The 12,252-nt window shown below is 32.6% G+C and overlaps 1 protein-coding gene across 1 annotated transcript; it reads right to left on the bottom strand.

The window, feature by feature from the left end:
* Positions 1-414: 414 nt before the first annotated feature.
* Positions 415-5,815, bottom strand: LOC124926011 (chorismate synthase 1, chloroplastic). The gene is made up of 13 exons (XM_047466166.1): positions 5,485-5,815; positions 5,227-5,377; positions 5,065-5,141; positions 4,888-4,946; positions 4,674-4,757; positions 4,483-4,575; positions 3,595-3,675; positions 2,944-3,075; positions 2,642-2,744; positions 2,183-2,277; positions 2,040-2,105; positions 1,724-1,808; positions 415-866 (listed from the first exon to the last, which is right to left on the bottom strand). Exons 1-13 carry the CDS (start codon positions 5,624-5,626, stop codon positions 718-720), a joined length of 1,317 nt encoding a protein of 438 aa, XP_047322122.1. The 5' UTR covers positions 5,627-5,815; the 3' UTR covers positions 415-717.
* Between the last annotated feature and the right edge of the window lie 6,437 nt (positions 5,816-12,252).

Here is a 12,252-nt window from a genome sequence, read left to right as displayed (position 1 = left end):
ATGAAATACATATTTCTCAGCTGAAAAAGAAAATTCTCCCCTCAACTACAACAGGAATTAAAACATGGAAAGGATATATAATGTCAATATGGGTCAGTACTTATCTGGAGACTGAGTTTATTACTTTGTTCTATTTTTGTGAGCACCAACTTCCTTTTCATCTTATGTCAAAGGGAGGCTAATATTACAATATAGGGTTAGTTAATCTAACCCTACCCTAGATTAAGCTAACATGGCTATAGCCTATTCAACAGGAATAAAATTAGCTGAAGTACAACATTTACAAGGAACAGTTAGTTCATTTGAAGCATTTAGTAGATAAATTGTGGTTATGTGACGGGATTCAATCCGTGACAGTTAAGAGAATTATAAGAAGGCAGATTATAAACAGTAACAGACTTTAACACAATGGTGTCCATAAATGGATACAAAACTTTAACAGATAATTCATTAGTTTACAGGAATCAGGATGTATTATCCAAGCTTTTATCCTTATTGAGATTACTAAACCAAAGATGAATATCTCATCCTAGTCCAATCATGTATCCTATATGGATATTGCACCCATGGATACACTGATAAAAAAAACCCAAAACAACCAAAAATAAAAATTGTATAACTACAACAAAACTATTAGCCACAAAACGAACCTCAGCCTCCAGGGAATTATAACAAATCGAGTTTGCACAAAATGAACATAAAATTCCTTGCTACTTATCAAAGAGGAAGGCCGACTCGATCAAGTCTGGGCAATTCCATTGGCTCCTGTAGAGCAGGATTAATTGGAAAGAGCTCACATTGAGCATATTGTGCCATCAATTGATCCAACAGCACCAGAGCCACAACTGCTTCAACCATAGGTACAGCTGCCCATATTCAACAGTAAACAATTACTACTAGTCTACTACTAATCAAATATTATTCAATCTCCAAAATTAAATTAAGAAAAAATAAATGTTTTCATTGAATTTCTTTAAATTATTTCACTTGTCTAAATATTTTAATTACTAGTCTACTAGATCAATTTGACCACAGCATATATCATCTTAATCCTTTTCAAACGATCTCAAAACAAACCACCATAACTCCAAATTTTGATAATTTAATGTCAGATTTCCAAATAACCATATTTGATTAGCTAAAAATGGGTTAATATTGTGTGGACTATTGTGGAATGTGTTTTTATTTTTCTTTTTTTTCAAACTAAACTTAAAATGATTTCAGCATAAATAACAGTCTGATGTTTATCAAAAAAATTATTATTCAAATATACAAATTTTAAAAGCCAGCGACCATCACGCGGTTTAAAACTAGTTTGATAAAAGCTCCATCTACAAGGAAAATCATCCAACTGATGCCCATTTGCTTTAAACATTTTTAGTAATCATATAACATCCATACTGACCAGGTTGCAACTTACATCTCTCTTGAGTTTTTTGTGTTCCATTTTAAGAATTTCAAACTGGCAACAAAGTCCAATTTCAATCAACCATTATAATATCTTCTAATGCTACATCCTTGTGAACACTATAATGTTAATTGTGGAAAGGATGGGATAGAAGGAACTGTCAATGCTTAAAACATTACCCAATGTCTAATTGTTGTTTTATCATCTCATTTGATACTTAAAATGCAATTTAAGTATGTACCGAATTCCCTTTTCGACTATACAGGAGAAATTATCTGATTAAAATTGAGTGAAGAGAAAGTGTTGAAGACAAACCTCGTGGGACAACACAAGGATCATGGCGGCCACGAGCAATGAGTTCTGTTTCTAGCTTCTCTCTTGTAACAGTTTGTTGTTTCCTCTGTTCAAGCATTAAAGAAACATAAAGAATGTAAAGGCATACTACACAAGCATCGAGCCCCAAAATTTATACTAGATACAAAGCTTCAGATGAAATCCAGAAATGTCGAATTCAATTGATGTTCTCAGTTTACTAAATAAAAAATAAATGAGATATATTGGTTTTCAGAGGTTTAATCAGCAATTGAAAATTATAAATTACTAATGCAAATGGAAATAGATGAGAACTTACTGAAATAGTTGAAGTTGGCTTGAAACCTATTCTCATGTTTATTATTTCTCCATTCGATATCCCACCCTGCATCATTATTGTGTCTGTCTGAGAATGACAATCATAAACAATTTTAAGAATCCAATGATTGTTAATGAATATACCTGAATTCCTCCAGATCGGTTTGTTCTAGTCCTGATTCGCCCATGCTCATCTGTAAAGAACTCGTCATTGTGCTCACTACCAGTCATTAATGTACCTAAATGTAATTGGAATATATCAACGCGACAGGCATTAGAGAACTTTGATTACAACACAGGCATTCGATGAGCCTGTTTGGAATGTGATATTTTGTGACAATCTTTGTCACATGATCCATTGGATTATATCCAAAACTAAAATTGAAAAGGGAGTTTTTTTGTTTGGTATAAGATTGTATTTTGGATCCACAAATTATTTTATAGATGATGGATTGATCCAGATTATAGTCTGATTTTTGGCTTCATTTATGGATCATGATCCACATTATTCTTCAAGATCATTTTGATTTTGGAAAAGATTACAAATATAGACACCAAGTCAAGGAAGAGAACATTGAAAAAATGGAAAGAGAATGAAGATACCAGCAAATCCACTCCCAAACTCAAAGCCCTTAGTTGCAGGTAATGACAAAGCAGCCTTGGCAAGCTCAGCTTCAAGTTTATCAAAGACTGGTAATCCAAGCCCCTAAAACACCAACAAAAACAGACAGATATATCTTATAGCTATCTAACTTCATATAACCTAAAATAGAAGAGCTTAATGTCATCAAACTGTAAATCTCTCAGAAGGTTCGATAATCCCAACAAAACATCAGCAGCAGCCCAAAATAAATCAACAAGGGAAAAGGTACGACAAACAAACAAAACAAACATGGATGACCTACACGAGGGACATTTCTTGCAATGCATGTGACCACACCACCGACAGAATCCCCTCTTACTCGGACAGCATCAATGGCAGCAATCATCTTCTCTGCATATTCAGGGTCTGGGCACCGAACAATGTTACTTTCTATCTGGAGAATGACATGAAGAAGACCAGCTCCAAATATTAGACATTATATTATGAATTATAATAATATCTTATAATAAAATATTAATATGATTGAGAATAATTAGATTTGATTATAATATTGTTACCTTATGTTGAGTATTGTATCATATTAGTAAACACTATCTATTATATAATAAAAACATTCTTAGTAATAAAACTTAGTTTTTATACACTACATATAGCTGGAGAATGACATCACGAGAATTAAAATATACTACACCATAAGTTGAAGAAAGTAAACACTTCCTTGATGTCATGCAACCTGATCATATGACTATTGATACATGGCTCATGACTTCACATGAACATTGATCTTTTACTATATATAGCTTTCACATGCTTTTATTAGGAACATGTAAACTAGTTACAAATTGAAGTACTTGCATGTGCAGGAAACCAACTTGCAATAAAGCAATTCGATAACATGGCGCCAAAATAGCCACATCCATTCTGCCGGGCTATAGTTCGCTGAAATCATTACCTGATCAAGGGTTAGAGAATCATGGTCAACCAAACCCTCTGGAAGTGTAACCTTGTGCACTTGAGAAACGTAAGCAAAGACCTGAGATATTACAAAAACTAGGTTATGAATAATTCAACCCAGATTGATATGATTAGTGTGTGATTTCATTCAGAAGCATATGACTCTGATGCAGCCTCAGCAAAGAGGATAGAATGATGTTCTCAATTCTTGCAAGATAAACTTAACATGTGCTATATATAGAATGAGTATATATTTTTTCATTTGTTTTTGAGACCAGGTCTTATTTCTCTGGAAGAGCTAACACAACATCCCACCATCATAACCTCCTACTTCAATCATGGTGCTTTCAAACCTTTTACCGATTCTAACTGCCACTTATTCTATATGGCCAACATATTCTATATGGCCAACATATACTATATGGCCAACATATACGTCCTAGCAGAGTGAGGAAAACACCATAACTATCATTTATTCTTTATGGTGAACATATCCTCAGAAACCCAATATTCAACAATGTTATATGATCTTTAACCACCTTTGACAGTCATTTTACTGCATTATTTCTTCTAAGACTAGTCATGGACTCTCAGAACTCTAATAGTTCATTGGTTTTATCATCCTAGTGAAGCAAGGGTCTTCTAAACAACAGTGATGCTCTTACACCAGATAAGCAAACACCATAGAAACTACCAAAAAGAAAAATCAGAATTAGCAGTTTGATCAACCCACTCAAAGTTGGACACATAAATACAGATTATCAACATGATAATTTAGATGGACCATGTATATGCAACATAGGTCTAGTTATACTTCTTAACTATCACATCAAGAGTTCTGCAATTTGAGAGGGGAGATTTTAAACAGAATAAATCAAATACAGACCTCTGTTCCTGAAAATTCCTTAAGAATTTTCTTTGCAAGAGCTCCTGCAGCTACTCTCCCAATGGTTTCTCTAGCAGAAGAACGACCACCACCCTACATTTTGAACAGACAAAACAGGTAAAGAAAAATATAAAGCACAATTATTCCACTGTACTTCAATGACATCTTGTGCTGCTATAAAGAAAATGTACCTGCACGGCTCTCACACCATACTTAAAGTCATAGGTAGCATCCGCATGAGAAGGGCGATAGGCCAATGACATTTCATTATAATCCTGAAAATAGTTCAAAAGATCACCAAATAACCAAGAGCAGGTCAAAATTTTCAATTGAGTTTTAAGCTTTTAGCCACCACCACATCATAAACCAAATATAAGAACATGGAATAAAGTATTGGATACTCACAGTTCCTCTTTGATCTGTATTGGGTACCATAATCATGATTGGAGCACCAGTAGTCAGACCTAAAATTAAACACACAATGAATGATAAGATTAACCTTAACAAAATCGATGTCAGCATGAAACTAAAATCCAAAAAAAATAGGATAAACATGTAACTTGACAAATAAATATCTCTAACCTTCAGCAACACCAGAATAAATACGGCAAGTATCACTTTCTTTTCTAGGAGTAGTAATGCGGCTCTGGCCTGGCCTCCTGAGTAGAATAAAGAGTGATGATATGCATATTGAGAAAATGGAAAACATAGTAGAAAATGTAGAATTGATGGTTGTTGTTGTACCTTCTGTCAAGCTCTACTTGCATATCAGCTTCTTTGAGAGGAATCCTTGGTGGACAACCATCAATGACACAACCAACTCCTCCACCATGAGACTCTCCATATGTAGTGACACGAAAGTAATTTCCAAATGTACTCCCAATAGCCTTTATTTCTAATCACGAATCCAAAGCAAAGCTATCAGTTTAAATTCAAGTGATTCTGTGATAAATAGAACAAAACGGAGGGGAATTTAACAAAAGAAAAGTCATGAGAACTCACCAAATCTTCTAATTTGTTGTTTGCGTGGAGAGAATTGGACATTCGAAGAAGACGAAAGCCTCGGGAGATCGGATTGCTGGAGAGATCTGAGGTCGGATGATTGAGCTGCGAGAAAATGCTTGATGGAGATAGACGAGGCCATTGTTGCTCAGTCGGATGAAACCTCCAATCGATTATATGTCAACAACCCTTTTCTTTCTTTCTCTTCTCTCTCTCTGTGTAAGAATATATATATATATTAGAGAGAGAGAGTTAAGAGTAGTTGGGTTTAGAAGACGAGAGGCTACAGATGAGAAAGGTTGGTGGGTATGGACTTCATGGGGGTTGGTAGTACAGTGCTGTGATCGTCTGTGTGCTATTCCATGGTGGGTGGGTGGCTGATAACAGCGTCAACTCAACTGGAAGAAGAAGAAGATGAAGGTGGAGTTGTCATAATGGGCCGGCCAGATCTAACTATAACCATTCTCAAGGCTTAACGGGACGAGGAGCCTATTTCTAATCATAAAAATCTAAATTCCATATGGGCCTAAAATAATAATAATAATAACATATGTGTGCTCTTATTATATTATGTTAAAATAATAAACTTAAAAATATAGTAAAATATTAAAAATAAATAAATATATTTATAGAGTAATAATAGGATGGTCGCGGAAATTCCGCAAATAAAGGTTATTATTTAACTAATTAATTTATTTTCTCATAAATAAATTAAATTTTTATCTTTTTTTTTCTTCCTCTTTCTCTAATCTCTTCTTCCAAACAAAATAACTCAAAAATTAAAAATAAATTTTCAAAATAAATATCATAACTCAAAAATTAAAAATAATTTCTCCTCCCTTTCATTAATTAATTTTTTTCTCTACTATTAAAATTAATTTATTTACTAAATTCTATATGACTAATTAATTTATTCTAATTAATTTATTTTTTTATTAATTAATAATAAAATTATTCATAATATAATATAATATTAATAAAATAAGAAAAATAAAATATGATAAATAAATTAAATTATTATTATGTTTCAAATGAAACAAAAAAGGTCATTCATATCTACCATCATCAATTAAAAAATATACAAATAAGTGAATTATGAGATAAATTATTTGAAGAAAATATACTATATTATTATTATTTAAAAGTAATATTATTCTTAATAAAATAGTAACTCTATAACTCCAAAAATAAAATAAATTAAATATTTTTTCGAGTCTCTAACATATATTTTCTCATAAATTTTCTCACAATTGTTTCAACCATAGATTGTTTTCTCTTTGTGGGTGGACATCCTCGAGCTTCGTAACTTTAATAGAGAGTGTTTTTTTTTTGTACCGGATTGAGATACTTCTTTTAACTTTTCATCATTTTGAGGTATTAGCGATAAATTACAATTATTTTCGGTCATTGAATGTTCAAGATTAATATCAATTAGTTTACCTTTCACGTCTTTCAAAACATCAATCAATAGAGAACAACATTCGTCAGATTTTTCTCCAAGTTGTTGAACTTCATTTATCAATGTAGTGAGAGTTTTGTGTCGATGTCTTTCCTCAACAGAACTATGATCATCATAATACATTTTACAAGCTGCCATGTGTAATCAAAATCTTTTAAAATAATTTTTTATTTTAAAACGATGCTGGAACGCAAACCAATGTTGAAATCGTAGAACCTCGAGCCACTATGGGCTTGTATACGCACGCCTGCCTATTGCGAGATTCCTAAGGGTTACAAACAGGAATCCTCTTTGAGACATGCGAGCTTGGTCTCAAATAACAATGAGACCAAATAAAGTTTTTATGAGTAACATGCCAAAAAGATCAAAATGTTCTCCTCCTAGAGCCATGACTACATCCAAAATGCGAGGTGATGGTAGACAACCCTCATTGGGGCGTAATAAAAAGTGTGACAAGATAATGACCAGCATCTTATGGTGTATACAGATGTCATCGTTTTTGGTAGAATGACGTTTGAGATGACCATGCCATAAATACATGATGATACCTCCATCTTGCACTAGAAAATGGGATATGTACAATCAAAGCCATAGAAGGACCTGAGGAATGTCAAAGATGATATAGCCATCTCTGTAGGGGAATAAAAAAAGAATAGCCTGAGTATGAGGTTGAAAGATTACCCTAAACTCCTCAAAGGTAGGAGTGATGCGGTCACGGCCAATGAGAAAGGTGCAGGTGTCGGCACACCACTTCCTCTGCATGTGAGCCATCAAATGTGAATTGACATGGACATGGGCCAAAGAAAAGATGTCATTTGGGCCATAATACTCAAAATACTTTCGGATTAACTTGTAGAAGTTGACATAAATGGAAAAAATATTAGGACTTACATATCATGAATTTCATGAATTTTAAAAGAGAAATTCAAAAAGAGAAATTCAGTTAGATTTTGTGAAATTTTTAGAGCTTGGACTCTACACTCATGAGTGTTTATTTCCTCTAACCAATGCATGCACGTGTATAAGGATAAACATATATTGGCTTACAACATAAATTGTTGTAATAAAGAAGTATAGCCTAAAGAGTCAAGCATACAGCATCACCTTCGTTAGTGGATGTACGAGCGTTTTTCAATACATCGTAGACATTTGATCTTGGAGATGTATGATAACGTTGATGGAATGTACTATGCACACGTTCTTGACAAGTTAAAGGCGATGAGTCTTGTCGAGTTGAACTGAAAAACAAACAATTAAGCAAATGTGAACACATGGTTCACATTGTTCTCAGGTTTTGCATCCTCATGTAAGGCTCTTGTGAGATATGAAGTGTAACATTCTTCATGTTTTATAGTTTGGCCAACTATTTATTTTGAATTAAACATATTTTACTTCCTTAATAGAGTCGCTAGTTTTATGTGTGTGTTTTTTACGGTTCAATACAAATCTTTTACGAAAAACACGTTTCCTTTTGATCCATTTTATTTTGGAAGGCCCCTTCTTTAAGGGCGGTTCGCATGACAGAAGTTATCAAAATCCCATGCATTACATATCTGCTCGAATTCCGCCTCAGAGGGATTGCAATGAGGGATTTTGGAGGGTAGGTTCGACCCATGTACTCTTTTTAAAAAACAAATATAAAGTTTTACGTGTATTCTCAAGTTATGTTAGAGAACCCCTTCGCTTATCATCCTCTCAAATCTCGTAAAAATAGACGAGAAAATCACTCTCTTAGGAGTTGAGGAAATGAAAATATAGTTCTCTAGCTTATGCCTTTTAAAATTGACCCGTACATGTTTTAAGTCAATTGTGTGTCTAAACAAATTAATTTAATTAACTTCAAAATTCACCATCTAAATTTACTTTACAAAGAAACTAAGAATATAAAATCATACATTTCGTGTTAGAGGGTTCGGTGGTTGGTTACATGTTATGATTCGAATTAACCGATAATTAAACTTAAGCTTTACTTAGATTAACCCAAGCTAAAAATCCCTCAGTCGAGTGCGGTTTCTCGATTTTGGATGGTAGGTTCGACCCATGTACTCTTTTTAAAAAACAAATATAACGTTTTACGTGTATTCTCAAGTTATGTTAGAGAACTCCTTCGCTTATCATCCTCTCAAATCTCGTAAAATAGACGAGAAGATCACTCTCTTAGGAGTTGAGGAACTGAAAATATAGTTCTCTAGCTTATGCCTTTTAAAATTGACCCGTACATGTTTTAAGTCAATCGTGTGTCTAAACAAATTAATTTAATTAACTTCAAGATTCACCATCTAAATTTACTTTACAAAGAAACTAAGAATATAAAATCATACATTTCGTGTTAGAGGGTTCGGTGGTTGGTTAAATGTTATGATTCGAATTAACCGATAATTAAACTTAAGCTTTACTTAGATTAACCCAAGCTAAAAATCCCTCAGTCGAGTGCGGTTTCTCGGTTAGGTGCAGGGAGTGTTCGATTTTCTCGGTTAGAAATTTAACCCAAGAAAGACCTTCGGTTGTACGTCAAGAACATCAATCTGCATGTTTGATGATTTTGAGAGGGGCCTTTATCCTTCAATCCAATGGTATAGGGAGCTTTGCCTAGTCTCAATGATCATTTATAACATCATTCTTGATTCATCATTCGATCGGGATGATGTTCTAATTAGTTTGAACAATTTTCAAGCAAAATCTAGATTTCGATTTGTAGGGTTTAATAGGATATAAGGTGTTTGCATATAGCTTCCTTATACCTCATGGGATCAAATAGAACCAAAACAAGAACACTATGTCTGAGTTTTGATTGATTTCAGAATTGGGTTTTTCCGAATTTTCGAAAATCTTGATTTTTAAGCAAACATATTTAAAATCGATAATGATTGATCCGAAAATGATGTTAGGAAAGTTTTCAAACTATAATTCGAGAGCTAAAGCTTAAGAACAAAAACCGACTTTAAAATTAAATTCAAATATTTTTGATTTAGATTGATTTACTTGTTTAAGTTTAACAAAAAAGCTTAGAAATGACTTTAAGATTGTTTTCAGATTAAAATGTGAATACATGGACGTTTTGTTCCCATTTCGCTAGTGCTTCGTTGCGTCTGGGCGTTCCGTCAACGTATGGGCTATCGACGTAGAGGCGTGCGTTAGTTGATCCGTTGCTTCGCGAACACGCGTCTCTTTTGTTGCATTGAGCGACGCGGCTAACTAATGGGCGTTGGATAATATTCGATCGCTCATAAGATGGTTGTAGGGTCTACTGCACTAATTTCTTTTAATTCTAATTGTAACAAATCACAATCTTTTTCCAGCTTTAGGGTTTGTTTGAAATTGATTTTTCTTTCATCCATTTGGCTTTGTTTTCAACCTAAAAAATATTTTAAATATAAATAATATTATTTTGCCAATTTATTTTATTTTATTTTATTTTTATTTTTGAGGCTTTATAAATAAATAAATAGGGATAAAATAGATACAACATTTATTCTAAAATATTTATTTTAATTTTTTTTTACCTTTTGAAATTATTTGAGATAAAATTAATATAATATTTTTCTCAAATTATTTTATTTTTCTTGGCCTTTATTTTAATTAATTAGGATATAATTACTAAAATAATTATTCCAATTAATTGTTTAATCATTCTTTGGCCTTAATTTTATCTTGAATTTATTTATTCAAAATAATTATTTTAAAATTTATAAATTTGGTAGCTAAAATTTTAGTGCTTATAGACGTCCACTCCCATAAGGACGTAAATCATTCGATTATCCCGCGTAGCTAGTTTTTAGACCATAATAGTTTGAGATCAATATCCCGCGTTCATCAATCTGCATAATAAAGAAAACTCTTTGATTATCTCACATAGCTAGTATTCAGACCATTATAGCTTGAGATTAATACATTGTTTTCATTAGTCTAAAAGATGATGTGAACCTTGTGCAACGTTTCGTAATGTCTCGATATTCATGCTCGGATGAGACACTTGCGTCACTAGTCAACACCTTGTCTTGTTAAAAAAATCAATCATACCACGTTTCACGGATGAAGCGAAGCAAAAATCTTTCAAAACAAGGTAACAAACAAGCACCGGAATTGGGATATCATCGATCGTGTGATCGTCAGATTTTATTTATCCATCATTTTAATGTTTTTCTAAATAAATAAATAAACGAGTCTAGGTAAGTATTAAATTAGATTGATAGCAAATGTGGTGTCTACATTGTTAGACTTGGACATGCTTTTTTAAAAATTATGTCAAAATTTCCAAGCTTTGTCTAAGAGGGGGCATTTTATAGACACTCACATTTTACACCAAATTTATAATTAAAATTTTGGCTCATTTTAAAATAAACTGTTATAAATAAATCAAACAAACTAAAATAGACTTGAAATGAGTTTTATCTATTTGAACTAATTTCTTGTGTTTTAGTTTTTGCTTTGCATATTATAAGAAAAAAATCATTAGGATATGAGCACGTGAGAACATCGTCGAGATTAATCGTCGACCAAAGAGTGATTATTGGCAACGATTTGGAGACGCTATCAAGAATAATCACTGACTGAAGAGTGATTATTGGGTATTAAGTCATCTATTCGATCTCATGGTATCTATACAAGAATATCGTCGAGAATAATCATCGACTAAAGAATGATTATTAGGCATTGAGTCCTTTAGATCAAGCATCGATTTGGAGACATTGTAAAGAATAACCACCAGACAAAGAGTATTTGTTGGGCATCGATTCTTCCATGTGATTGTCATAACCAGTGGCGGACCTACAAGGGGGGCCTTGGGGGGGCCGGCCTCCCCCAACCTTAAGATAAATTATTTTTTATATATATATTTGACAAGTATCTCTTAGTCCAGTTGGTTTGGTAACTGAACTCTGAAGATGAGGTCAGGTGATCAAATCTTGGCCTCACCTTTAATTTATTTATTAATATTAATAAACAAGTTAAAATAGTTAGGCTAAAATCTATTAAATTAGATTTTCATATTTTTTTATATAGTTAATTTTTTATGAATTTGTTTTTAAACCCTGGCCTCACCTTTAATTTATTTTAACATATATTAAAATAATAATAGTGTTTTATATTTATTAATATTAATAAACAAGTTAAAATAGTTAGGCTAAAATCTATTAAATTAGATTTTCATATTTTTTTATATAGTTAATTTTTTATGAATTTATTTTTGTGTTGCATTTGATGAAAAATTTATTGGGAATTACAAGTGAGTTGTCACTTTGCCTACAAAGAGGAGAGCAAAATATAGTTCAAGCCATGTCATTGATTTCGAGTTCGAAAAATCAATTATA

Source organism: Impatiens glandulifera, chromosome 2 (genome assembly GCF_907164915.1).
Source record: "Impatiens glandulifera chromosome 2, dImpGla2.1, whole genome shotgun sequence".
Classification (NCBI taxonomy): Eukaryota; Viridiplantae; Streptophyta; class Magnoliopsida; order Ericales; family Balsaminaceae; genus Impatiens; species Impatiens glandulifera.
The sequence above is the reverse complement of the archived record's forward strand: the minus strand, read 5'-3'. Positions and strand labels throughout refer to the sequence as shown.